This window comes from Sminthopsis crassicaudata, chromosome 1 (genome assembly GCF_048593235.1).
Source record: "Sminthopsis crassicaudata isolate SCR6 chromosome 1, ASM4859323v1, whole genome shotgun sequence".
NCBI classification, from domain to species: Eukaryota; Metazoa; Chordata; class Mammalia; order Dasyuromorphia; family Dasyuridae; genus Sminthopsis; species Sminthopsis crassicaudata.
Window position 1 is genome coordinate 444,635,825 of NC_133617.1, and position 24,397 is coordinate 444,660,221.

The following is a 24,397-nucleotide window of genomic DNA, read 5'->3' on the forward strand; positions in this document are numbered from 1 at the left end:
TCCTTCTAATAGTCTTTCCCTTTCTTTTCCCCCTTTCCCTCCTACTTCTCTGAGACAAGTTTCTTTATGATACCAAACATGTCTGATATTCTCTTAGAGCCATATCTGATGAGAATAAGATTCACACAATGCTCTTCCCCCTCCCCTCTTTCCCTCAATTATAATAGGTTTTCTTTGCCTCTTTGTGAGATGTAATTTCCCTTATTTTACTTCCTTTTTCCTCTTCTTCCAGTATGATCTCCTTTCTACTTTTAGTTTCCTTTTCATGTTATCATTCACTGAGGGAAGAAATTGCTGCATTATCCCTCTCTAACTATGCTGGAAAATCATTGGCTTAAGCTTATTATCTCCATTGGGTTTTGTTTTAAAATGTTACATGACTTCTGATTAGATAATCCTCTGAACTATACGTTTTTCTCTTCTTTATAGAGTGTTTTTCTTGATATATCTGAGTCCCTAGGAAAGATATTGTAAGCATCAGCTTCATTTTAACATTATCTAAAAGGCATATTACCTCAACAGATGGATGAGAAGCAGAATACTGTTTTTATTTCTAGGTCCAATACTCATTGGACCATAGAGCAAAATGAAGCAGTCAAGAGAGCTGGCATTTATTAAATACCAGCTATGTGCCAAACATTGTGCTAAGTGGTAATGATACAAAGAAAGGGGGAGGAAATCCCATAAAGAATAGACCCATTTCTTTAAAGAGATGCTTTTCTTTTGTATTTCTCAATTGTCATTTCATTCAGTAATTGTTTTGAGAATTGTGGTCTCTTCCTCATCTCTTAAGAGTATATTTAGTCATTTTTAATTCCTTAGCCAAGGAAAATACTATTTCTTTAGGCAATACTATTTCTTTATTTCTTTAGGCTTTCTTTAGGCATGTAGCAAGTGTGACTTCACAATATTTGCCAGATAAATAAATATCTGCTCCTTTAAGTAGAACAAATAAATATTGACTTTTCTTGTTCTTTAGACTCCTAAAATATTCTTACAAATTCAGGAAACTAGCATCCTATCATCATTGAAACAACTATTGGACACTACATCCAACCTAAGTTTCCCAGACTCTTGATTCACTTTTCCTAGTGCAGAATTTACCCTATCTGACAGAATCTTCTATAAAAGCTGATATTTACAATCTTCTAATTTGAAACCTGAGGATTATTAATTTTTATTTTCAGATTTTTTAGACATATTCTTTCCCTACCAATATATCTAGTTGAAATAAGTAAACTAGATTTTAGCTTTTTCTGTCTTACTCGTTTAAAACTATTCATGATTTATTTCCATATTCATGCTATTCTATTTTTTAATTTACCTATATTAATTATATATTATATTTCTTAAAGTCTTTATTAATTTCATTTCTCCTGGATTCCATTTAGGGATTTTTATTCACTGTTCACTAATAAAGTAAAAACCAAAAGAAAGAAATATTTGTTATTTTGGTTTGTTTGTTTTTTAATATTCTCAGGGTGCAAAGTATATAAAGAGTAGAATTCAGTTTGTACTGTGCAAGAGAATATTTTGTTTATAAATCAATAGTTTAGGGGCAGCTAGATGGTGCATTTCATAGAGCATTGATCCTAGAGTTCAAATACAACCTCAGAAACTTGACACTGTAGTTGTGTGATGTTGGGCAAGTCACTTAATCCTGACTGCCTCACCAAAAAAAATCAACAGAGGGCAGCTAGGTGGTGCAGTGGATAGAGCACCAGCCTTGAATTCAGGAGGACCCGAGTTCAAATCTGGTCTCAGACACTTAACACTTCCTAGCTGTGTGACCCTGGGCAAGCCACTTACTTAACCCCAGCCTCAAGAAAAAAAAAAAAAAAAAGATAGCAAAATCAACAGGATAAAAGATAGATGGGATTCTAGAAATAAAAGAAATGAAATAATAATAAATTGAATCAGAATTCTAGAGGAAAGAATTTAAAGAAAAATAAATAGTTTTATAAATGAGATGCAAAATCTTACCCATGTGACAGAATTTCTGAAAATTAGATTAAACTAAATAGAAATAAATCACTTCATTTAAGACATCAAAAAATTTACTAGAACAAAATGAAAAAAATACAAGAAAATGTAAAATATTTTCATCAAATCAACTGGCCTGGAAAACATTTCAAGAAGAAATGAATTAGTAATCAACAAAGCTCTATGAAAATCATGACCAAAACAAATTGAAAGCCTAAATTTTATATTCTAAGAAATCATGAATGAAAACTGTAGTCTAGATCAAGCACGACTTGATAAGTACTTCCTTACCAAGAGAGGAGGACTTGGAATATACTATTCCAGAAGGTAAAAAAATTAAAGACTTACAACCAATAATTACTTACCTGGCAAAAATGATTATAATCCTATAGGAGAGAAATGGAATTTAAATGAAATAGAAGATTTCTGAATGTACCTAATACACAAACATCAGCTAAGTAGATACTTTGAAGTATAAACCCAAATATCAAGTTAAACTTAGGAAAATAAATACACTTAAACAATTGGTAGAGTTTATAGGATGATGAAGTATTTACTTCTCATAAGGAGAGGAAAAACAATATTCTCTTAGAAGACTACTGTCAAATAAATAAATATATTTTATCATGTTTTTAAGGTATTGGAAGAAAAAAAAGGGAACCATAAACAAACACTAGGGAAGAAAGAAAATTGAGATATTTAAGACTATACAAATATAGAAGAAAGAATGAGGGGATAGATTGCCAGGAACTTCACTTTTACCTAAAGTAGTTAAAGAAGAACTGAATGTATATACTTGTTCATATGTATTTCACATACATGTGAATATACATACACAAAAAGTTTGATGTAGAGACATGTTAAATTCAATCAGTAGGAAATTAGGTTGGAACAGAGAGAAAGGAGATAGGGATTAAGAAAGAATAGATTTAGTGAAAGGATTAGTTATAGATTTCAATTTACAGAGTAGATTGTGAAAGGAAGAATAAAAGGAAAGAAAGAAGTGATAAGAAAAATTTTCCCTATGTTTCCCCAAACTAGACAAAGGGAAAAGGGAACTGAGCAAAGGGAAAAAAGCATTGTATCAATTATACAATTAATGTTGAAAACAATCCTCTCACCACTTTGTTTATAAATAGAGGGCAAGGAGACAAAAAGGAGGAAATATAATAATGATAGGATAGAGTAAAATACAGAATAAATGATCAAAACTCAATTATCAAAACTGTGACTATGGATGTGATAAACTTATCCATATAGTGAAAGGAGAGAGGGTAGAAGAATAAATAGAAATCATTTGACCCAAATAACTTGCATACCACTCTAGATCTATATAATATTTTGTGGTTCTTATCCAGTTTAATTTTCCTGACTCAGTCTCTGGCAGTCAGTCTTTCAAGAATGAGAGCTATCCCATCAAGACATCCAGATCATGAACTCAAATTTTAATTTAAATTTGCTAAAGACTATGTCATTTGTGTCTAAAAGATTTTATTGTTTCAGGTTCGAGAACTACAAACACGCTTACAGAGTGTCCAAGCAGCAGGACCTTCTAGTCCAGGTCATCTTACCTCTACTAACCGACCAATTAATCCCAGTACTGGAGAGCTGAGCACCAGCAGTAGCAGCAATGATATCCCCATTGCCAAGGTGAACTATTTTGAGTTGGCAATTATATATCTTTTATGTCAGAGCCACAGTTTCCATTGTACACAGTTATTGTGCAAGCATGTGATTGGTTAAAAAGAATTCCTTGTATTCCAAGACAGTTTTCCCAATGCTTAGAATTTCTACATTTGAGCTAAAGGGAGAGGTAACCCACTCATATTTTTAACTCTTTTTCAATTGGGTCACAAATACCAGTTCACAATAACCAACCCAGCATGGCAAGAACTTCCTAGTATGATAACTCATTGTGAACACAGGGACATTCTATATTGCCCTGCAATGCTTCAAATTGAATAAAAGTTTCCTTCTGTCTACAAAATAGATTGAGTCTGACAATGGAAAAGGGATGTGGTTAGTATACAGTTCTTCCCAGGTAATAAGAACAAAAAGGCTAGCAGTAGAAAAATGGGGGCAGATAGATTATGACCAGAATGAAAAGTTTTTTAAGACCATCTGTATCAAAATGAGAGAGAAGTTTGTGTGATGGTCAAAAGAGCTAGGAAAATAATAACCTCACAGACAGGTCCATTTACTATCTATTAGGAAGTCTGTTACACAAAGAAGGTCTGTCAGGGTACTGTGTCAGCTTTTCCAGCAGATATCTCTAATCCTAATGCTGTGTTAATAAATGAAGTTTAGTTAAGCTGACTTTTTTTTTTTTTCCCCTGAGGCATTTGGGCTTGCCCAGGGTCACACAGCTAGGAAGTGTTAATTGTCTGAGGCCAGATTTGAACACAGGTCATCCTGACTTCAGGCCTGCTCAGTTAAACTGACTTTTAAGAAAATAAATTTTAAAAAATTTAGGACATAAGAATAATAGCATTAATTTGTATCTATTTAGGGCAAATCATGGCTAAACACTTGTGGAGAAAAAAATCTGGCTAAGACATAATCAAAACCTCATATAGTTCATAATCTAGTAAGGGAACAAGATACCAGTGCCTTTAGCTGTAATACATCATGGTAGTACTATGTAATATGTAGTAGTACTACATATCAATGTACTTAAGTACATCGATATGCTTTGAAACAAAGTTCTGTGTAAAGCCTGAGGAAGAAATTTGAAGAAGTTTGACTGAAATACAAGATGGAACAGTATCGATATATATACACACAATCCAAATGATTTGTGATTTTCTTTAGGTTGCTGAGAGAGTGAAGCTGTCAAAGACAAGATCAGAGTCTTCTTCATCTGATCGGCCCATCCTAGGATCAGAAATCAGCAGTATAGGGGTAAGTGTTCTTAAGAGATGCATCAGAAAATACTTTTTAAAAACTACTTTTTTTTCTTAAGTTTAGAGATTATTTAAATGGACATTGAAGTTTTTGATCCAACAAACCAATTGAGTGAAATGCTAATTTTTTTTGTTACCAACATTAATTTTAATATAGTAGATGATTTTTGTGTTATTTTTGCTTTCCTTTATGAAACTATTGAAAAAGAAATTATTTAGGTCTGATCATTATATACAGATGAAAAAGTAGAGTTTTTTTTTTTTCTGGCTTCTATGATATGAAATCTTTTCTCTGACAGAAAACATTGTAGCTATCAAGCCCACAAAGAACCATATTTTGTACACCTCACTCTTAAAAGGGGATAAATTCTCTAGAAAGGATAAATTTTGCTTCTGAAGGATTAGCTCAGCATTATGAAAAGTTGAGATCTTGTACTTTAGTAGTAGAGTTTTTGTCAGTGAAACCAATCAATTCCTAATTTGGAGCAGAGTAGATAGGTGATAGAAAATAGATAAGGAATTTATCTAGTGCTTTTAATGGATTGCATAGTGAGAAGAATTCACAGTGGACTCAGACACTATTTGATGCTGCATCACATGATGCAGTTTTCATGTAGAATTTTGCTTTTTGTAGAAATTTCCCTGAATTGTGAAAATTCAGTCAATTAGATGTTGACTTTCTAGAAATTCCTTTAACTATGCTGAAATCTCAGGGCTCTCAATGTAAAGAATAAAAAAGTAAAGAAAATGCCTAGGTTCCATAGGTCTGTGCTATTCTAGGACTTAGAAAGGAGAAGTGTGGATCAGTTTGTACCTACTGCCAGACACTATTGATCCCAAACATGGAATATTTGGATGTACTTATTATTAAAGTCATTTCTAAAAACTATTTTTTAAACTGGCTCAGTACCCAGTTCTCTGAGAATATCTGCTTACAATAATTTGTCATTTCCACAAGTAGAATGGATTGGAATCCATTGCAATACCAGCCTATAGCCTTATCAAAGAGGATTTTCTAACACTTACTACAGGTATCTGGGAGTGTTGCAGAGCATCTGGCCCACTCTCTGCAGGACTGTTCCAATATCCAGGAGATTTTCCAGACCCTTTATTCACATGGATCTGCCATCTCAGAAAGTAAAATTCGAGAATTTGAAGTAGAGACAGAGAGATTGAACAGGTAAGTTTGAAAAATGACACCTGAAGATACAAATACAAAAGTTTCTTTCCTACCCTACCCCCAATTCCCCCACTCTGTTCCTTTTCACATTCCTCTCCTAGCTCTTGTTTTCACTATGTTTGTATCACATAGACTTGTATATTATCAGTCATTACAGTGCCTTGCTTGATATGACCAACATCATAGGAGACATTTTAGTTGTCAAATAACGTCCAGATTGATTTTCCTCCTAATATATGATATACTGATTTGTATGTGTGTTTGTAACAGTACAAAATTTCAATGGTATTTTTTCATCTCTGCCATAATTTTGAATTGGTTTGAAGGATCTTTCCTATGCTTCTTTTGTAATTGCCTGAAAAATCTGAGGTTCTAGCTATCTTGAATGTCAGAGAAATGCTCAAGCTAATTTTGTTTATATTGGTCTTCAGTATAGAAATTGCTCTGGAACTGTTTTGAGGTCAGAGGAAAAACTGTGACAAAATGAAATCTACAAATCTTCATTATATTTGTTTTGGCTCCCTAGACAATTAGGAAGGAAGCAATAGCATTAAGTGGAAAAGTTCGCTTTGTTAACAAGGTAGAATTTTTGGCAGTCAGGCCTGTTTAGTACTTATTTGAATAAATGTGATCTAAGATTGTTGCTTTGTATCAAAAAAAAAAAATTCCAAAAACTTGGTGTAGTACATGGTTGTCATCTGTGTGAAACAGGAGGTGCAGGCATCCAGCATGTAAAGATATTCAAAGTTTTCTGATTCTTGTTAACTTCAAAATTGGTGACATCATGTTATGAATGAAACACTTTGGGGCAAGGAAATTTCAAAAAGCAAATGGAACACCTGAAGCCAACTCATTTATAATTCTTTGACTTAGGCATAATTATTCATATGGCAAAATGAAATTGTGTGCCTTCAGACATTTGGTGTTCATTACTGTGTAAAAGGTGAATGTGGTAAAATTGTGGAAGTTGATAAATTAACTAGGAAAAATGTTACTTAATATATCTATTGTTTAATCTTTTTCAAAAGTTAACTGAATAATCATGTTACCCATCCTTGAGTTGAAGTTTTTAATATGCTTCTTATGAATTAAGAGACTACTGTCATTTGGATTTTTAGAAATTTTTTAATTAAGTGCTTTTCTTGTTGAATCAAGATTAATTAAAGTAACGGAACTAATGGTAATTTTATTACAGAACTATGGTCCCTAAGTCCACTTAGTTGATATTCAAAGAATTACTGGTTCAAAATTGTTTTTGAAAACACTGATTCAAAATTGTTTCTATAGTTTAATAAAGTCAGATGTATATTTAGGGTAGGTCATATCATAATCTTATAGGATTTGAAAATTATGCTATGTAGAATTTAGAGATCGTTGTATACTTCAACAACAATACTATATGATGATCAATTCTGATGGATGTGGCCCTCTCCAACAATGAGAGGAACCAAATCAGCTCCAGTAGAGCAGTAATGAACTGAACCAGCTACACCCAGCGAAAGAACTCTGGGAGATGACTATGAACCACTACATAGAATTCCCAATCCCTATATTTTTGTCCGCCTGCATTTTTGATTTCCAAGTCTGATTCTTTTTGTACAGCAAAACAACTGTTTGGACATGTATACATATATTGTATTTAATTTATACTATAACATATTTAACATGTATTGGCCAACCTACCATCTGCGGGCGGGGGGTGGGGAGAAGGAGGGGAAAAATAGGAACAAAAGGCTTGGCAATTGTCAGTGTTGTAAAATTACCCATGCATATATCTTGTAAAAAAGGTATAATAATAAAAATAAATTAATTAAAAAAAATAAAAACCAAAAAAACAAGATGAATCCTGAGGGTGGGACAGGTTAAGTAGTAGTGAGGCAATATAGCAAGTAGAAGTAAAGCAAAGGAGTCATCAGAGATAAGAAATGAAAGATATAGACAAACATAATAATAATAATCTACTAGTAGTAGAATCTCTTTCTCTTCCCCAAGGGGGCAAACAATCTGATATAGGTTATATGTGTACTGTCATGTAGTAGGAAAAAAAGCAGTGTTGTAATCTTTGATCTCAAAGTTAAAGCTAAAATACATGTAATCAAAAGTGAAAAATAAGAAAACTAAACTGTGTCAATCATATTAATTGATATTTTTTAGATTTTAAAATAGTTAGAAAATATGAGTTACTTCATTTAGAAAAATAAAGACTAAGACTTATGAAGGGAACTATTATCCACCTTCAGAGAAGGAGCCTTCATATTTTGTTTTTTTTCTTTTTCTATTTAAATTTTAAATAGATAAAATTTTTAAAATATTGGCAGATTTAATAACTTCAGCAGAAAATTTGAAAATGAGTCTGTTTCTTTGCAGTCGAATAGAGCACCTAAAATCTCAGAATGATCTGCTGACCATAACACTGGAAGAGTGCAAAAGCAATGCCGAGAGGATGAGCATGCTGGTGGGGAAATATGAATCCAATGCCACCGCTTTGAGACTTGCATTGCAATATAGGTAGGTCTGTGGTTGTGATGATGACAGTAACAAGAACTTGTCTTTTAAAGCCACCTTTTATTTCAAAACCTATCTTGACATATCTTGGCATATACCTTCTAAAGTTTGGGGCAGATGAGGCTGAAGTTTAGGAAAATTGATATTTAGTGTGTTACTGTAAAATCTCTTTGTAGCATTAAAAGTTTTCGATTGGCTTTTAAAATAGTTGTGGTTATTTTTAGGAGGTCAAAGTGATAGACTTTTATCTATGGCTCACTGATCATTGAAGCTTTTTACCAAAACTCAGGGTCAGTTATGGCCTCTTACTCTGGGCAGATCCAGATTATATGGAATGTTAGATACCCCCTGTTTTTCCTCCTAAGACTTATCTCCCCTGCCAAAAGTCATCTGTTTTGCAGTGTCAAATCAAGTGGTACTCTCTTTAGAAACAGATAAGGATACAGTCTCCCTATTAGCCAAGTGAACTAAAGCCGTGTGTGAAATGTTTGACTTTCAGTCCCTCTTCTTTTTAAAAAAATTTTTTTCAATAAATAGTTTTAAATTTTTTTCCCAATTATACATAAAGATAGTTTTTTTAGCATTTATTTCTTATAAGATTTTGAGTTCTAAATTTTTCTCCCTCTTTCTCTTCCCCAAGGGGGCAAACAGTCTGATATATAGTATACAGTCATGTTAAAAATATTTTCAGTCATGTTGTGAAAGAAGAAATAGAATAAAAAGGGAAAACCATGGAAAAAAACAACAAAAAAGATGAAAATAGTATGCTTCAATTTGCATTTAGAGTCTTTATCAGTTCTTTTTCTGAATATGGATAGTATCTTCCAACATGAGCCTTTTGAAATTGGAGTCCTTCAGCCCTTTTTGTAATGGTAAGAAACTGAAACCGCAATAGATGCCCATCAGTTGGAGAATGGCTGAATAAGTTATGTTATATGAATGTTATGGAATATTATTGTTCTGTAAGAAACAACCAGCTGATTGATTTCAGAGAGGCTTGGAGAGACTTACATGAACTGATGCTAAGAGAAATGTCATTATACATGGCAACAACAATATTATACAATGAACAGTTCTGATGATCGTGACTCTTTCCAACAATGAGATGATTCAGACCAGTTCCAATGATCTTGTGATGGGGAGAGCCAACTACACCCAGAAAGAGGACTGTGAGAATTTAGTATGGATCACAAAATAGCATTTTTATTCTTTTTGTTGTTGTTTGCTTGCATTTTTTTTCTAATTTTTTTCCTTTTTGATCTGACTTTTCTTGTGCAGCAACATAAGTGTATAAATATGTACACATATATTGGATTTAACATATTTTAACATGTTGAAAAATTATCCATGCATATGTTTTGAAAATAAAAATGCTTTAATAAAAAAAAAAAAAAGGAACTTAGCCCGCTGTTGTCAGCGTAATAAATTTTTTGCCTCTTAACTTGGAGGGGAAAAAAAAGAAGAGACCCTTTCCTTGAAAGCATTAAAGTCAATGGGGGTGGCCCAAGTTCTTTTCAGAGAGGAACTACCCTTCTTAGTGATATTAATTTAGCATTTTATAAGAGTAAGCATTCAAGAAATAAGGAGGTAAAATAAATTATTCAGATAGGCCTAAATGAGTTTTGTCTCTTTTCTTTTATACCATTTGTATGCTGCTTGGCTTAGAATACATGTCATAGAGTAATGGGGTAAAAAGGTCAAGTGGATTACTTGAGACATCTTATTTGCACCCTAGCAAGTTGGCAGCATTTGTTCTTGAGCATTCATCACTTATATGCTCAGTCTGAATGAGCTTTATGTTAGGCTAAGGGTGTTATTGATCAACAGAATTATGTTTTACTCATTCTATTGGTGACCATGATTCAGAAAGAGGGACATCTTTCATCTAGAAAAGGGAACCAAAAAATAGAGTACCCTCCAAATTCAATTTCTTTATGCCATAGTGGAAAATAGTTTCTAGATTTTAGTACTTATTACATTTCATCTGAGCATTAAAAAGAGGCATATTCATCCCTCCCAGCTTTATTTTATTGTATCTTTTGGTTTTTTTCTAAATTTTAAAATAAAGGAGAAAAAAAATAGCACAGTTATTGTTGTTCCCAATAAATATTTATGGTGAATTTTTGTTTAATTGTTCTGAGCCAGAATAATTGAGAGATAAGAGAAAAAGACTTGTCATGCAGGAAAATGTCCCCAGCTTCATTTCTCACAGCTTACATTTATGTAGTTCTTATTATCTGCAAAGTACTTTTTTAGACAACTTGCATCATAATGGTGCATTAACTCCTATCTTAACTAATGAAGAAAATGAAAACTTAAAAAGGTGTCCACATTAACATATTTATTTAGTGTTGATGCCAAGACTATAAGAAAGGTCTCTTCTCTCTAATTGCAATAGCTGTTTTCTCATTTCTGACTGCATATATCTTTCCTTAATTGAGGACTTTGAATTTTATGTTTTACAGTGAGCAATGCATAGAAGCTTATGAACTCCTGTTGGCGCTAGCAGAAAGTGAACAGTCTCTTATCCTTGGACAGTTCCGAGCAGCGGGTGTAGGATCTGTTGGTAAGGACCACATAAATATGTTTCTCTCTTAAATCCCATTCTGTGCTTCATTGAATATGTATTATCTTGCTCCCCTAAACTTGAGTTTTGGGGCTGTTTGTGTGGTTTTCTTTTTTCTTCTCTTCTAAGTAAATTGGTTATTTTGAATGGAATAAGGATTGCAATTGAAACACAGAATTACTAATTAAAGCAAACAATACTTCACAGTAAATTTATTTTCACAGGTTAATAGAATTGCTAGACATTAAGACTTGGTGCAGCAATAGAAATGATTCAATTTTGTTCTTTCAAAGCCGGAACCCACTCTCTTCACTATATGGCATTGGCTTTGAGGGACTCATTTCTCTGTTGATTGTTTTTGTTTTTTGTTTTTCCCCTCAAGTTTTCTTTCCCATAATCAGGGCTTTATAATTTTTGTGTGGTAGATTTTTTTCTCTTTATTTTGAAGTCACCCTCTCTCAATTACTGTTCTATAAAACCCTGATTTCTTTGAAATGTGAATAGAGATTCGATGAGAAAATTTTAAAGCTTTTAATGTCTTACCCTTTAAAAAAATATGTGGAGATGTATGAATTTTTATGTATGAATTTCCTTGTTGCCCTCGCCCCTAAAATATTCCTAGTCTCTCTTTATCTAATAGTACTCTTTACAAACACTTTAATTTCATTAGGTCATTCTTAACTTCTTCTTCTTCTTCTTTTTTTTTTTTTTTTTAATTAAGACAATTACCTTTTCTAGCTCCAAAACAGAGACAATGCCAGCAATTCTATTAGAAACCTTATTTTTTTCAGTGTCTTTTAGTGGATCTATTCTCTAATTCTCATATGAAACTGATCCAAAAATAGTTTTGGCCGTCAGTTAATATTTGTAAAAACATACTTATTAACAAATATGATCAGTTAAAAGGGGAAAAATCATTTGGCTTATTTTTAGTTTCTGTCAGAGAGAACTCTTTATTTAAAGTTCAAAAACATTCTTTTTTTGGTAAGCTCTTGTAGTTTAGAACATAAACACAGTATAGCTATTGGATTATAGCTAGGATCATTTAAGTAACTGTTTAAAATTAGTCATAAAATAGTTCAAATTTACCTAGGTAGTTTTAGGTAAAAGGAATATATTTATAAGATCTTCTTAGTTATCATTTCTTCAGAGTTGAACTTAAGGAATTCTAATACTTAAAGAATGTATTATTTCATGAATGTCAGTACTACTTTTAACCAACCCAGATCACAATACTTCTGCTTTAATCTTCATAATTATTTTGGGCAGAGGAAAAAGTCATTTACAGGTTACTCAAATTGAGCCGCTGAGTCTCTCTGAATTTTCTAAGCCGAGTCTTCAGTTTTCTTAGACAGGAAGTTTATTCCAATCGTCTTATAGCCAGAATTTAAAAAGTTTATTCCAATTGTCTTATAGCCAGAATGAATCCAGCTCTTCTAGGCTCTTAGGTCCAGTTTGCTATCCATATTACATCAGGCTGCCTTTTATTTATGTCAATGAAAAGGAAATGTCAGTGTTATAATGTTTGATCCCAGTATAATTTTTTTTTTGTTTGTTTTTCGTAGACTTAACAGTGTCTTTTTTTTAAATTCATGCAGTAGCTAGATTTATATAATGCTTTAATGTTTGCAAAGTTCTTTATAGACATTATCTCATTTGGTTAACTATTGATTAGACAAACTTATAATAGAAATGCAGTAATACCAGGTAAAAGAAATCTAGAGATAATTCAATGCTTTCATTTTAGCCATTAGTTCTTTCTCCTTTTCCTAATAATTCACAGGGAAGTGAACTAGTAGTAAAGTTGTTTGTTTCCCTTGCCTGCCATCATAAAGAACCATTGTACTATGAAAAGAGATAACCTAAGCCTAAATTGGATAATTTCTGAATAATTGGATCTTAGAAGTGAAAGATATTTTATTTCATATATGATGAAACTGTGGTCAAGAAAGAAGATTACAAGATCAAAGAACAAGATTATATAGTGAGAGAACCAGAATGGGAACCCAGGTGTGCTGATATTTAGTCTAATGCCTTTTTCCCTACAGCACCCTACTTCTCATCCATTGAGTAATTGAATATTGCTTGCCTATGTTCCTCCCCAGGCTTATGCTATGTCAATTATTCCACTGATTACTTTACAACTTAGGGGACCAGACAAGAGATGAAAATGTTACCCAGATGCTTAAGCATGCTCATGATTGTCGGAAGACAGCAGAAAATGCCGCCAAAGCTCTGCTGATGAAGCTGGATGGAAGCTGTGGGGGAGCATTTACTGTCTCTGGCTGCAGCATCCAGCCGTGGGAGAGCCTTTCTTCCAACAGCCATACCAGGTAACCAGAACACATTTTCTCTCTTGTCCTTTCTGCATTTTCTTTCAGTCTGACAAGATTATTGATGTCTTAGTCCACTTATTCATTCAAACTGGTGTGCAGGGTGTGCGTGCGATCATGTACATCTGCATCTTCATGTGTGTGTGTGCATGAGCATACATATCAGGCTTGTGTAACCTAATTCTTTTTGAATCTTGGTCATAGTCCATTCAAACTCTTTCTGTTCATTCTAATATGGAGAAAATATTTTCTAAATTATCCTCTCTTTTTCCATGTGCAGATCAAAGTACCTAGAACCTTATAGGTTGGATTTAGAATTTATATCACAGGGTAGAAAGTACTGCTATTTTTGTTAGTGCCTAAAAGCATATCACTATATGGGTTTCAATATGTTTCATTTGCAGATGCAACAATGTGGGATAGTGCATTTTGCTGCCTGCCTCAAACTGCAGAAAAAGATAAAATCTTCCCAAATTCACCTAACTCATTGCCCACCACCATGATCTTTTCTTATTCCAACTTATGCCAACAGTTGACTTACTCTCATTTACAGAATATAATTTTTTCACATTGTAGGTTCAGTACCAAAAGCAGATATTTTTCTTAATGATATATCTAGTTGTTGTATATATAGATTGTATATTAATTTTGCATAGGCATATACATATACTTTGTCAGTGATGCAGTCATTTTGTGCTATAAGTCTATTGAAATGGTTCAGTAAAGTTACTTTTTTCAGCAGTCTTCAATCTAACATACAGAAATATGTGAGGGCAAAAAGTTTTATTACCATCTGTTCAGAAAGGAGATAAAAGTGAAGAAGGAGTTGAAATTTTAAAAAAATCCTGCCTGGACTCTGCCTATGCAAATTTAAGCTTTCTCAAGGTACACATATAAATCTTAAGTTGGTTGTACTGATATTTTAAGGAAAAAAAAATTCCTCTCTAAGATATTTATGAGGGGTTTAGAATACCACAAAATGTTCCGTACACTAGGTGACCTGTACTACTTCTTAGGGAAAATGATCTCTGTTGTTTGGTAGAACTAAACAAGTTTCATGCTATGTGGCAGGAAGCAAAAAAAAAAAAAAAAAAAAGTCCCCAAATGCTTTCATAATTATGGGTAATTATTGTTATTTGTTTCTTAATCCTGACAGACTAACTCATAGACTGTTAGAATATTGAAACTAGAAGAGATCTTTGATATTTTCCTTTCCAATCTTCTCATCTTATAAATGAGAAAACTGCAGTGTACAATGGCAAAGTATATTGCCTACCACCAAAAGAAGAAAATTACTAAAACAAAAATTTATATAACTTGTCTAGAGTTGTTAAGAATCTTTTGGAATAGGGAATTGAAGTAGTGAAATGCTTAAAATGTAATTTTTTTTTTTCTAAATCTAATTTCTGTCGGATGGCTGTCTAATTTTCCTAAGAATTTTTGTCAGATAGCAAGCCTTTCCCCTCATAAGTGGGATCTTTTGCAATTTCATGTACAATGATCATTTTTTTTTATTGTACTATGTTCTGGAAATGCTTGTTTTATCCCATAAATTAAAATTAAATATAACTTTTTTTTAAAAAAGAAAAAAACCATAAGCTACTATGTTTCTTTGGTTTCCTATGTTGAATACCTAATCTGCTCCACTGTTTCTCTTCTCTCTTTCCCCTTTTTCTTTTTTCTTCTCCTGTTTCCTCCTTCCTTCAGTACAAAATCATTTTTACTTCTTATTGCTTTGTAATACATTTTGAGAACCCCCTTTTCTTAATTAATAGACCCCCCTTTCCTTCCCACTTTTTAAAATTATTACCCTTGAGAGTCTTAAATTTTGTTCCTTCATATGAATTTCACCATTATTTTTCTAATATTACAAAATATTCTTTTGTGAGTCTGATTGCTTCAGCACTAAATCAAGTAATTTAGGTAGTATTACATTTTTATTTTAATGAGTCAGCTTAATGAAAATAATGTTTCTCAGATCATTTAGGCCTGTCTTTATTTCTTCAAAGAGTGTTTTACAATTTGAATCATGTAGGTCCTGGGTAAATTTTGGTAGATAACTCCCAAGAATTGTGTAACTTGTAGATATTTTTTAAAGAAATTTCTCTTTCTAGTTCATCTTTTCAGAGTTTGTTGTTCATATGTAGGAATGTTGATGAATTACATGCATTTATCTTGTATCTTGCAACTTTATTGAAGTTTATTTCAATTAATTTTTACTTAACTCTCTATGGTTCTTGAAATCATCATATCTGTAAAAAGATAATTTTGCTTTTTCTTTGTCTATGTTAGTTTCACTTTCTTAACATTGCTTATAGCTTGCATTTCTAGCACAGTGCTAGTCAGGGAAGTAGAGGAAAAGGTGGGAAGAGAAATGAGAATGATACAAGAAAATCATGGAAAAAAAGGAGTCAACAGTGTGGTAAAAGAGGCACAAAAAAATACTACATAAAGTAACACCTTATAAAACAGATTAGGCCAAATGGTGAAAAAGGCAGAAAAATCCAAAGAAGAAAAGAATGCCTTGAAAAGCAGAATTGGCCAAATTGAAAAGGAGGTATAAAGGTTCAATTGAAGAAAGTAATTCATTTAAAATTAGAATTGAACAAGTAGAAGCTAATGACTTTATGATACATCAAGAAACAAAGTAGTTGTCATAAAATAGAACAATTCAATGAATTAAGCATGCAATTAAAAATTTTTTGAGCTCTTTGAGCTCTTCCATGACCTGAGACTAACATTCATATATTTTTTTGAGCTTTGGAAGTGAGAGTTTTGACTTTATTATCTTCTGAGTCTGTGTTTTGATTTTCCTTGTTATCACAGTAAGTTTCTCTGATCAGAATTTTTTTTTTGTTTGTTTGCTCATTTTTTGACTTTTAATCCTTTGCTAAAATGGGGCTCTGCTTCCAAGGTGCTTTTGTAGTCTTGTACTTTCATCTCAAGCTTCCATTCTAAGCTTCAGGGATTTTCAGTGGCTGTTTTCAGGAATACTTTTTATGAATTTGTAAGTTTTTAATTCTTTCAGGATGGCTTGATCTAAGAAGAGGTATGATTACTAGTCTGTGAGTGACCACAAGCACTCTTTTCCAACCTAAAGACATGACCAGGATCCCAACTCCCCTATGGCTGCAAACTCTGATGTGTTACTGCTCCTCCTCCTCACCCTGAGACTATCATCCAGGACTTCAGTTCCCTGGACTGGATCTAAGTAGAGGCAGTGGAACAGAATTCTGCCCCCCAGTGCCAGCAAAAAGTCCCCTGTAATCTCTTTTAGATCAATTGTGAACTCCAGAAGCAGTCACCATTGATGCTTTAGTCCTTCCCAGGGACTGCTTCTGGCTTGCCGAGGCCAAGTTTATTTTGACAAGGCTTGTGTTAAATTGTGCTTCACTGTCACCTCAGTGAGATAGATGTTTCCTGAATATCTAAGTTGTCTTGCACTGGAAAATTATTTGACCCATCCTTTTGTGAGTTCTACCACTCCAGAATTAACTTTAGGGCATTATTCAAAGGTATTTGGAGAGATTTGGGGGAGAGTTTAGGGGAGTTCCTGCCTTTTCTCTGCCATCTTGGTTCTGCCCGTTCTTGCTTTGGATTTTAGTTAGATGTTATTTTAAGAAAAATTCTATTTATTCCTTTGCTTTAGTGTGTGTGTGTGTGTGTGTGTGTGTGTGTGTTTTTACTAAGAATGGATGTTGTATTTTGTCATTTTCATTCTCTTAAAACCCTTTTGTTTTCTTCCAGCCCCATCATTCAAATTAACCTGTGCATTCCTTCTGGGAATACAAAGAAGGGCAAAGATAGTCCCCACTCTCATGGAGTTCATAGTCTAAGGGAGAGACAGCATACAGCAGTGAAGTTCAAACAAGATGTATTCAAGAGAGGTTGGATATAATCTTGCCAGGAAGGCAAAGGTTTCCTGCAGATGGCAGGATTTAAGCTCAGACTTGAAAGAAGCCAAGAACCAGAATTAAAGTGAAAGACAGCTCCAGCCAAAGGGGATAATAGCCAGTGAAAAGACGTGGAAATAGGAAATGAGTGTTGTAAGAGACAGCAAGGAGAACAATTTTACTGGTTCGCAGAGTATGTAAGATTTAGGAAGACTGGAAAATAAGAAAAGGCCTTATTTTTAAGGATTTTAAATACCGACTAGAAGATTACTTGAGGTAATAGGGAGCTACTGGAATTGATTAATATCTGAATAGAGGCAGAAAGAGATATGATGTGTGCTTTAGGAAGATCAGTTGGACAATTATTAATCATCTCTTGATTTCCTTTTTTCAATCTTAATTCCTATTTACCTTTCTGAAACCTTTTACTATTGATCACTTCTTCAAGATCTTTGTCTGGTTCTTCATGGCATTGTTGTCTCTGGTTCTTCTACTTCTCCTGACTGCTCCTCTCATTCTCCTTTGATTTTTTATTATTATTTTTTTTAATCTATGTCACTTCAATAGCAGTGAGTTTACTCCCCAGGTTTCATCTTGATCCTTTTTTCTTTTTTCTACATGTTGTCTCTTTTGGTGATCTTACTAGCTCTCATGGGTTTACTTTATCATCTCTGCAGATGATGATCTCCAGTCCCAGACAAACTGCATTTTGAACATTTTACAATTTGAACTGCCTCAAAGTCAAGATATCCAAAATAGAACTCATTATTTCTTCCTGAAAAAAATTTTTTTTTTACCACTTCTGAATTTCTCTGTTACTAGAAAGGGCACCAGAGTCTTCCCTTTTACTCAGATTCACAACCCCAGTATTATCTCAGAATCTTAATTTTTCACCTCCCCACATATAATCATTTGCCTTGCACTGTCATTTTAACCTTTACAATATCTTCCATCCTCTCCTTTCATTCCACTCCTATTTTGTAATCACTCCATTCTCACCATTTCTTTTATGTTTTGTTTTATTTTTGTTATGTTTTTGGCAAGGCAGTTGAGGTTGTGATTCTCTTAGGGTCACACAGTTAGGAAGTGTTAAGTGTCTGACCCCAGTTTTGAACTCAAGTCCTCCTGCTTTGGGGCTGGTGCTCTATGCACTGAACTATCTAGCTGTCCCCATTCTCACCATTTCTTGCCTGGATTCTTCCAACAGACTTTTTAATCTTCTTGCCTCTAATCCTCCACATAGTTGCAAAAGTAATTTTATAAGGCATGGATTTGCCCATGTCACATACACACCTTTCCCCATAAAATAAACTCCGAATTACCTCCAGAATCTAATATTTATATAGTCCTTTGTATAGCACTCAAACGCTTCATTTCCTTCCTAGTTCCTTCCATTCTTCTTACATTCTACTTCTACCTAAATCCCCTGTGATCCACTTATATTTGTGTATTGCTGTTCTTTGCATGTGATATTTAATTTCCCATGTCTATTTTTTTGCCCTAATAAAGTTTTTTTACATTTTTAGAATGCTTCATCTCAATCTCGGGTATCTATCAAGACAACTCAGTCAGTCACCTTACATGTCCCTCTCTCCCTTCAGTCATTCTAGACTTCCCATATGGTATGTCTGTTCTGTCTGCTTTGTATAGTATTTTCTGTGTAATTTTTTACTTACATGTTACCTCCCTTTTAGAACTTAAACTCCTTTGAGGTCAATGACTATTATTTTTCTCTCTTTTTTAAAATTTTCCCTAGTGTCTAACACAATGCTTGGCTTAATAGTAAACATTTAGTAAATTTTTCAACTGACTTAAAAAAAAAAACTCCCATTGAATATTGAGCTATAGTTATTTTGAGAATGGGGTTAGGAAAGTTTAGATAATTTCATGTTGTCAATACTGAGTGAGAATGTGGGGGTGTGGGTTCAAAGAGCCATTGAAGAGTATCTTTGTACCATTGCAGTTCTGATTGCATAGTGACTGCTTTACTATGCAAAAAGCCAATGGCAAGTAACCAATGAAAGTAAAAAACAAAGTAATATGAAATTAAGCAAAACCAAAAAGAAAGGGGAAGCCCTGTCATCTTGTCTATATCACCTATGCTAGGGTGAAAATATGTATAGTCTGCTTTTTAAAATAGTCCCAATAGGATTCTTTATCTACAGCTCATGCCTACATTCCATCTGTTCCCTCGAAATACACACACAGCCCTGAACTCTGCCCCAAATGACTAAGATCTAATACAACCTCAAACAGAATATTCCCTTGCTGATAACTGAGATCATAGACAAGCAGTTAATGGATGACATAACCTTCATCTAACAGCTGACAGCTTGTCACTAGGAGACAGACCACAGACTGCTTTGTCTGCAAGCATCTATAGAAAGTACCATATTACATTTCTTCCTTTTTAAACATTATCATAATCATATTCAGCCACGGAACATTAAGAACATAAAGCCATGTTGTAATTAACCTCAGTTAATCTATTTTCCTTGTTGACATTCTAGAGGGGGAGCCAAGAGAGCTGGGCCTATAAGAACACTTTGTTGTTCATTTGGAAATTAAGCTTTCATTTTGTGAAAGCAGTTTTTTCTTGGTGATAGGATATCTACAAAGTGAATTTTGTTTTCTTTTGAAAACAAAAGTCAGCCAGGCTCTTTTCTATTGCTTATTCACACAAGTTTGAGAGTAATGGTGATGGAGATAGGGGGGAGGGAGTGAGAGCTGTAGAAGACTAATACTCTTTGAAAGGATTTAACATATATCCAAGTCTTTCAGCCCCTGGGCCTCATTAGGTTCAAGCTCTCTGGAATCATTTCAAATGATTCCTTTCAGTTCTAAAATTCTAGGAATTCTTTTGAATGGATGGCTTCTGGAATATAAGGACTCATAAAGTCTTGCAGAAGGTGCAAAGGGAAAAAATGTAACTTTTATTAGCTCCCACCATTTATTCATGCATTTGTCAAACCTTTCATTAAATATCTACTATGTACAATGCATTCAGAATAAGTATGACCTAGTGAATAAAGAGGTGGCCTTGGAATCAGGAAGACTATTTGCCTTGTCTCTGACATATAAGAACTATATGATATGGGTAAATATAACTTAACTCCTGTGTCCCAGACAGTTCTCTGATATTACATGTCACAGTGAATGTTCCCTATAATGATGAAATCTAGACAAGCCTAGTGTGGATCTAGAAGGGAGAAAACGTAATATATTATACACTGGGGAAGAAAAGATACATAAGAAGAGAAATAATCCCTGCTGTATTTTATTACAGAGGCATTAAGTCCTCTATCAGAGAAAATGTAAAACAAATAAAGAGATAAGCTCCCAGCGAATGGGAATGGTTTTTTTTGTCTTTGTATTCCCACCAGCTGTTAGCACATTATAAGCACCCAACAAATGCTTATTGAATGAATATAATATAAAATCCTAAAAACCTTAGCAATAGATTATTTATAGAAAGTGAGGGAAAGCAGTAGAACATGACACTTATTTGATTAAGAGGTTGATGGTACCCTTAAAAGTAAGAGAAGTTTGGCAGAGGAAAAGGTTTGGAGAGAAGGAGAAAAAAAAAAATGAGTTTAATTTAGTTTAGTTTTTTTGCTTTTATAATTATAGCTTTTTTGTTTTTCAAGATACATGCAAAGATAGTTTTCAGCATTTACCCTTGCAAAACTTTGTGTTCCAGATTTTTCTCCCTTGCTCCTCCTCCCATAGACAGCAAAGCAATACAATATAGGTTAAACATGTGCAGTTCTTTTAAACATATTTCCATAGTTATCATGCTACGCACAAAAAATCAGATCAAAAGGGAAAAAAATAAAAAAAAAAAAAAAAAAAAAAAAAGCAACAACCACAACAAAAAAGGTAAAAATACTATGTATGTTGTGATCCCCATTCAGTGTCCACAGTCCTCTTTTTGAATACGGATGAATCTCTCCTTTATAAGTCTATTGGAATTGCCTTGAATCACCTCATTGTTGAAAAGAGCCAAGTCAACACATAATCTTCTTGTTACTGCATACAATATTTTCTTGGTTCTGCTTACTTCACTTAGCATCAGCATATAAGTGGCTCCAGGCCTTTCTGAAATCATCCTGCTGATCATTTCTTATAGAACAATAATATTTCCTTACATTCATTTACCATAACTTATTTAGCCATTTCCCAACTAACAGACATCCACTCAATTTCCAGTTCCTTGCCACTACAAAAAGGATTGCTACAAACATTTTTGCATGTGTGGGTTCTTTTCCCTTTTTAATGATATGAGTTCAGTTTTCAATGTTGAATTTAAAATGTCACCAGACATATATATAGACACCAAGATTAAAATATTTAATAGGAAGTTAGAGGTGTGAGTCTAAAGATTAAGAGAGAGATTAAGTCTGGATAAATAATTCTAAGAGTAAAGATGATATTTTAATTCATGGAAGTTGATAACATCACCAAGTGTAATATTACAGACGAAGTGGAGAAACATGAGGTAAAAAGCTCTAGGGGACACAGGTTTGTCTAAGTATGACTGGATGAAGATTTATCATGGGACTCTGAGGAACAGTAAGAGAGAGATGAAGAGAAGCAGGAGAGTATCTAAAGAGAAGGAAAAGTAGTATCTAAGGTAGGCTGTAAACCTAGATCCTCTGGTTTCATAACCAGTGATCTTTCCACTATACCACATCATTTCTATTTGCAAAGAGGATCATTAATACTATTAAAGACTGCAGAGAGGTAAAGAAGGATGAGAATTGAGAAAAGGTCATTAGATTTGGCAATTAAGATATCATTTGTAACTTTGGAGAGAACAATTTTAGTTGATGAGTTTGAGTGCCAGATTGTAGAGAGTTTAAAAAAAAAAAAAAGGACAAGAAGAAAGAATCTGGAGGTACCTATTATAGACAAACTTCTCAAGGTCTTAAGCCAGAAAAGGGAGATATATGGAACAATAACCAATACAGATGGATGGACTAGTTGAGGAAGAGCAGAAAGAAGTAAGGAGGGAGAATGTTCCAGGCATAGAGGACAGACTTTACAAAAGCACAGGAATGAGAAGCAGCCTGATTTGAGAAACAACAAGGCCAGTTTATTTAAATGATAGAATGCAAGAAGGGGAGCAACATTTAATGAATTTGGACTATGGAAGGTATGAGGAATTAAGAAATGGTGTATAACATCCGTTGTAGATTTTACAAGCAGAATCATGCACATAGAAGTGACTTCCTCAATTGAGGCCTTGTTGAGCTTAAATAAGATCAATTTTTCATGGACTGAATTCAGTTGTGTATGACTTCTAGCTTTATTCAGAAGTATTCAAAAGGAATGGTGTTTGGCAAGCGGAAGAGGTGATTTTTTTTTTTCCCCTGAGGCTGGGGTTAACTTGCCCAGGGTCACACAGCTAGGAAGTGTTAAGTGTCTGAGATCAGATTTGAACTTGGGTCCTCCTAAATTCAGGGCTGGTGCTCTATCCACTGCACCACCTAGCTGCCCCAGAAGTGGTGATTTAAAAAAAAAAAAAAAAGGAGCAGTGGTTTAAAAAAAATATAATTACCCTTTGCTTTTGATTCTTTTTTCAATAGAACTTGGTGAATGTTTCCTTATCACCATTAGTGGCAGCATTGGGCTACTTTCATCTTAAACTGGGCACATCTCTTCAAGGAAGTTATAATGTTATTGTTGGAGACCATTTGGGGTTTTCTTGGCAAAGGTACTGGAATGGTAATGTAATAATGGGGTCTTCAAGATGTAGCAGTTCTCACATAGAAAAGCATGTTAAACCAAGGCAAATATCTAATTTCCCAGTTAGGGTGAGGAAAGATAGTTTGGGAATTGCTTGAATTTATCATCCAGAGATGTTCTACAGATATTCTACAATGCCCAAAGAGTAATGATGAAGATATAGTGTGTATATATACATATGTGTGTATGTGTGTGAATTACATATATATGTATATATGTATATGTATATGTATATGTATATATATATATATATATATATATATATATATATATATATATATATATATATCATAAAGCTAAGTTATTGCTAAAGAATGTCTAGTTTTGTGGTAAACTTTTTTCCCTGAAGGCCTGAAATTTTTCTGAATGTTTTCCTACTTGCTAGAAGAGGGACAATTTTCTTAAACCCCATTCCTGTCTAAAGATGCAAGTCTTATGACTTCTGAATGTTAATATTCTTTTGTCAGCAGTGCATATACTGAAATGTGTTTATTGTTCATGTTTATTGTTCAATTGTCTCCAGATCTTAAAGATTTTCTAGTCAGCTACCATTCTACCTAGAATCTTGTTTCTACAGTTGTGCAAACAGAAATGGCACAATACAGTTGGAAAGACCCCTGGCTATGGAGTCAAAGGACCTGGTTTACATCCTTCCTTAGACACTACCTGTGTAATATTGGTCAAGTAATTTAACTTCCTTGAGCTTCAGTTTCTTCATTTATAAGTTGAAAGGTTTATGGCTTTTTATAAAATTAAAATTTGTTTTATAAAACTTAAAATGACTTGCCCAAAATTAGACTATTAACTGAGGCTGTAGGCTACTAAAATCTCTGGAAAAATTTTTTTTGATATAACATCTATCAAAACATTGTCTTTTTTCATTGTACAAATAGTTTTTTTTTCCTTTATTTTAAAGTCTACATTGTTATTTGTGCTCAATTTCATCATCTGTATCTACAATAGCATTCTTTGGCTACACTTATAATTTAGTGTAGCCTTCTTTCATTAGATCACTTTTTTAATAATTTTATAATTGATATTCTTTCATTTGTAGGCAACACCTATTTTACTAAGGTTCTCCAATGGAAAATACAAGTTACTGATCTTGTAAGAGCCAAATAGATAGCAAAATGGCATTTTGTGTGGCAGATTGGAGTTAGAGAGAGTTCATGCCTTCAAGAAAAAAATACTTTATAGCAAAACTAGACATTCATTGGCAATAATTTAACTTTATGCAGATGTACGTCACTTTTGTTGTTTAAAAAAAAAAATGTTGTTTTTTAAAG

At 33.5% G+C, this 24,397-nt stretch overlaps 1 protein-coding gene across 3 annotated transcripts in view; it reads left to right on the forward strand.

The window, feature by feature from the left end:
- MCC (MCC regulator of WNT signaling pathway) overlaps positions 1 to 24,397 on the forward strand; it is a 242,071-nt gene that overhangs the window by 170,514 nt on the left and 47,160 nt on the right. For all 3 annotated transcript variants that reach the window (XM_074280684.1, XM_074280683.1, XM_074280685.1), the window contains 6 exons: positions 3,487 to 3,633; positions 4,795 to 4,884; positions 5,918 to 6,066; positions 8,434 to 8,574; positions 11,037 to 11,137; positions 13,287 to 13,470. In XM_074280684.1, the coding sequence (XP_074136785.1) occupies positions 3,487 to 3,633; positions 4,795 to 4,884; positions 5,918 to 6,066; positions 8,434 to 8,574; positions 11,037 to 11,137; positions 13,287 to 13,470 (812 nt within the window). The remainder of the gene's footprint in view (positions 1 to 3,486; positions 3,634 to 4,794; positions 4,885 to 5,917; positions 6,067 to 8,433; positions 8,575 to 11,036; positions 11,138 to 13,286; positions 13,471 to 24,397) is intronic.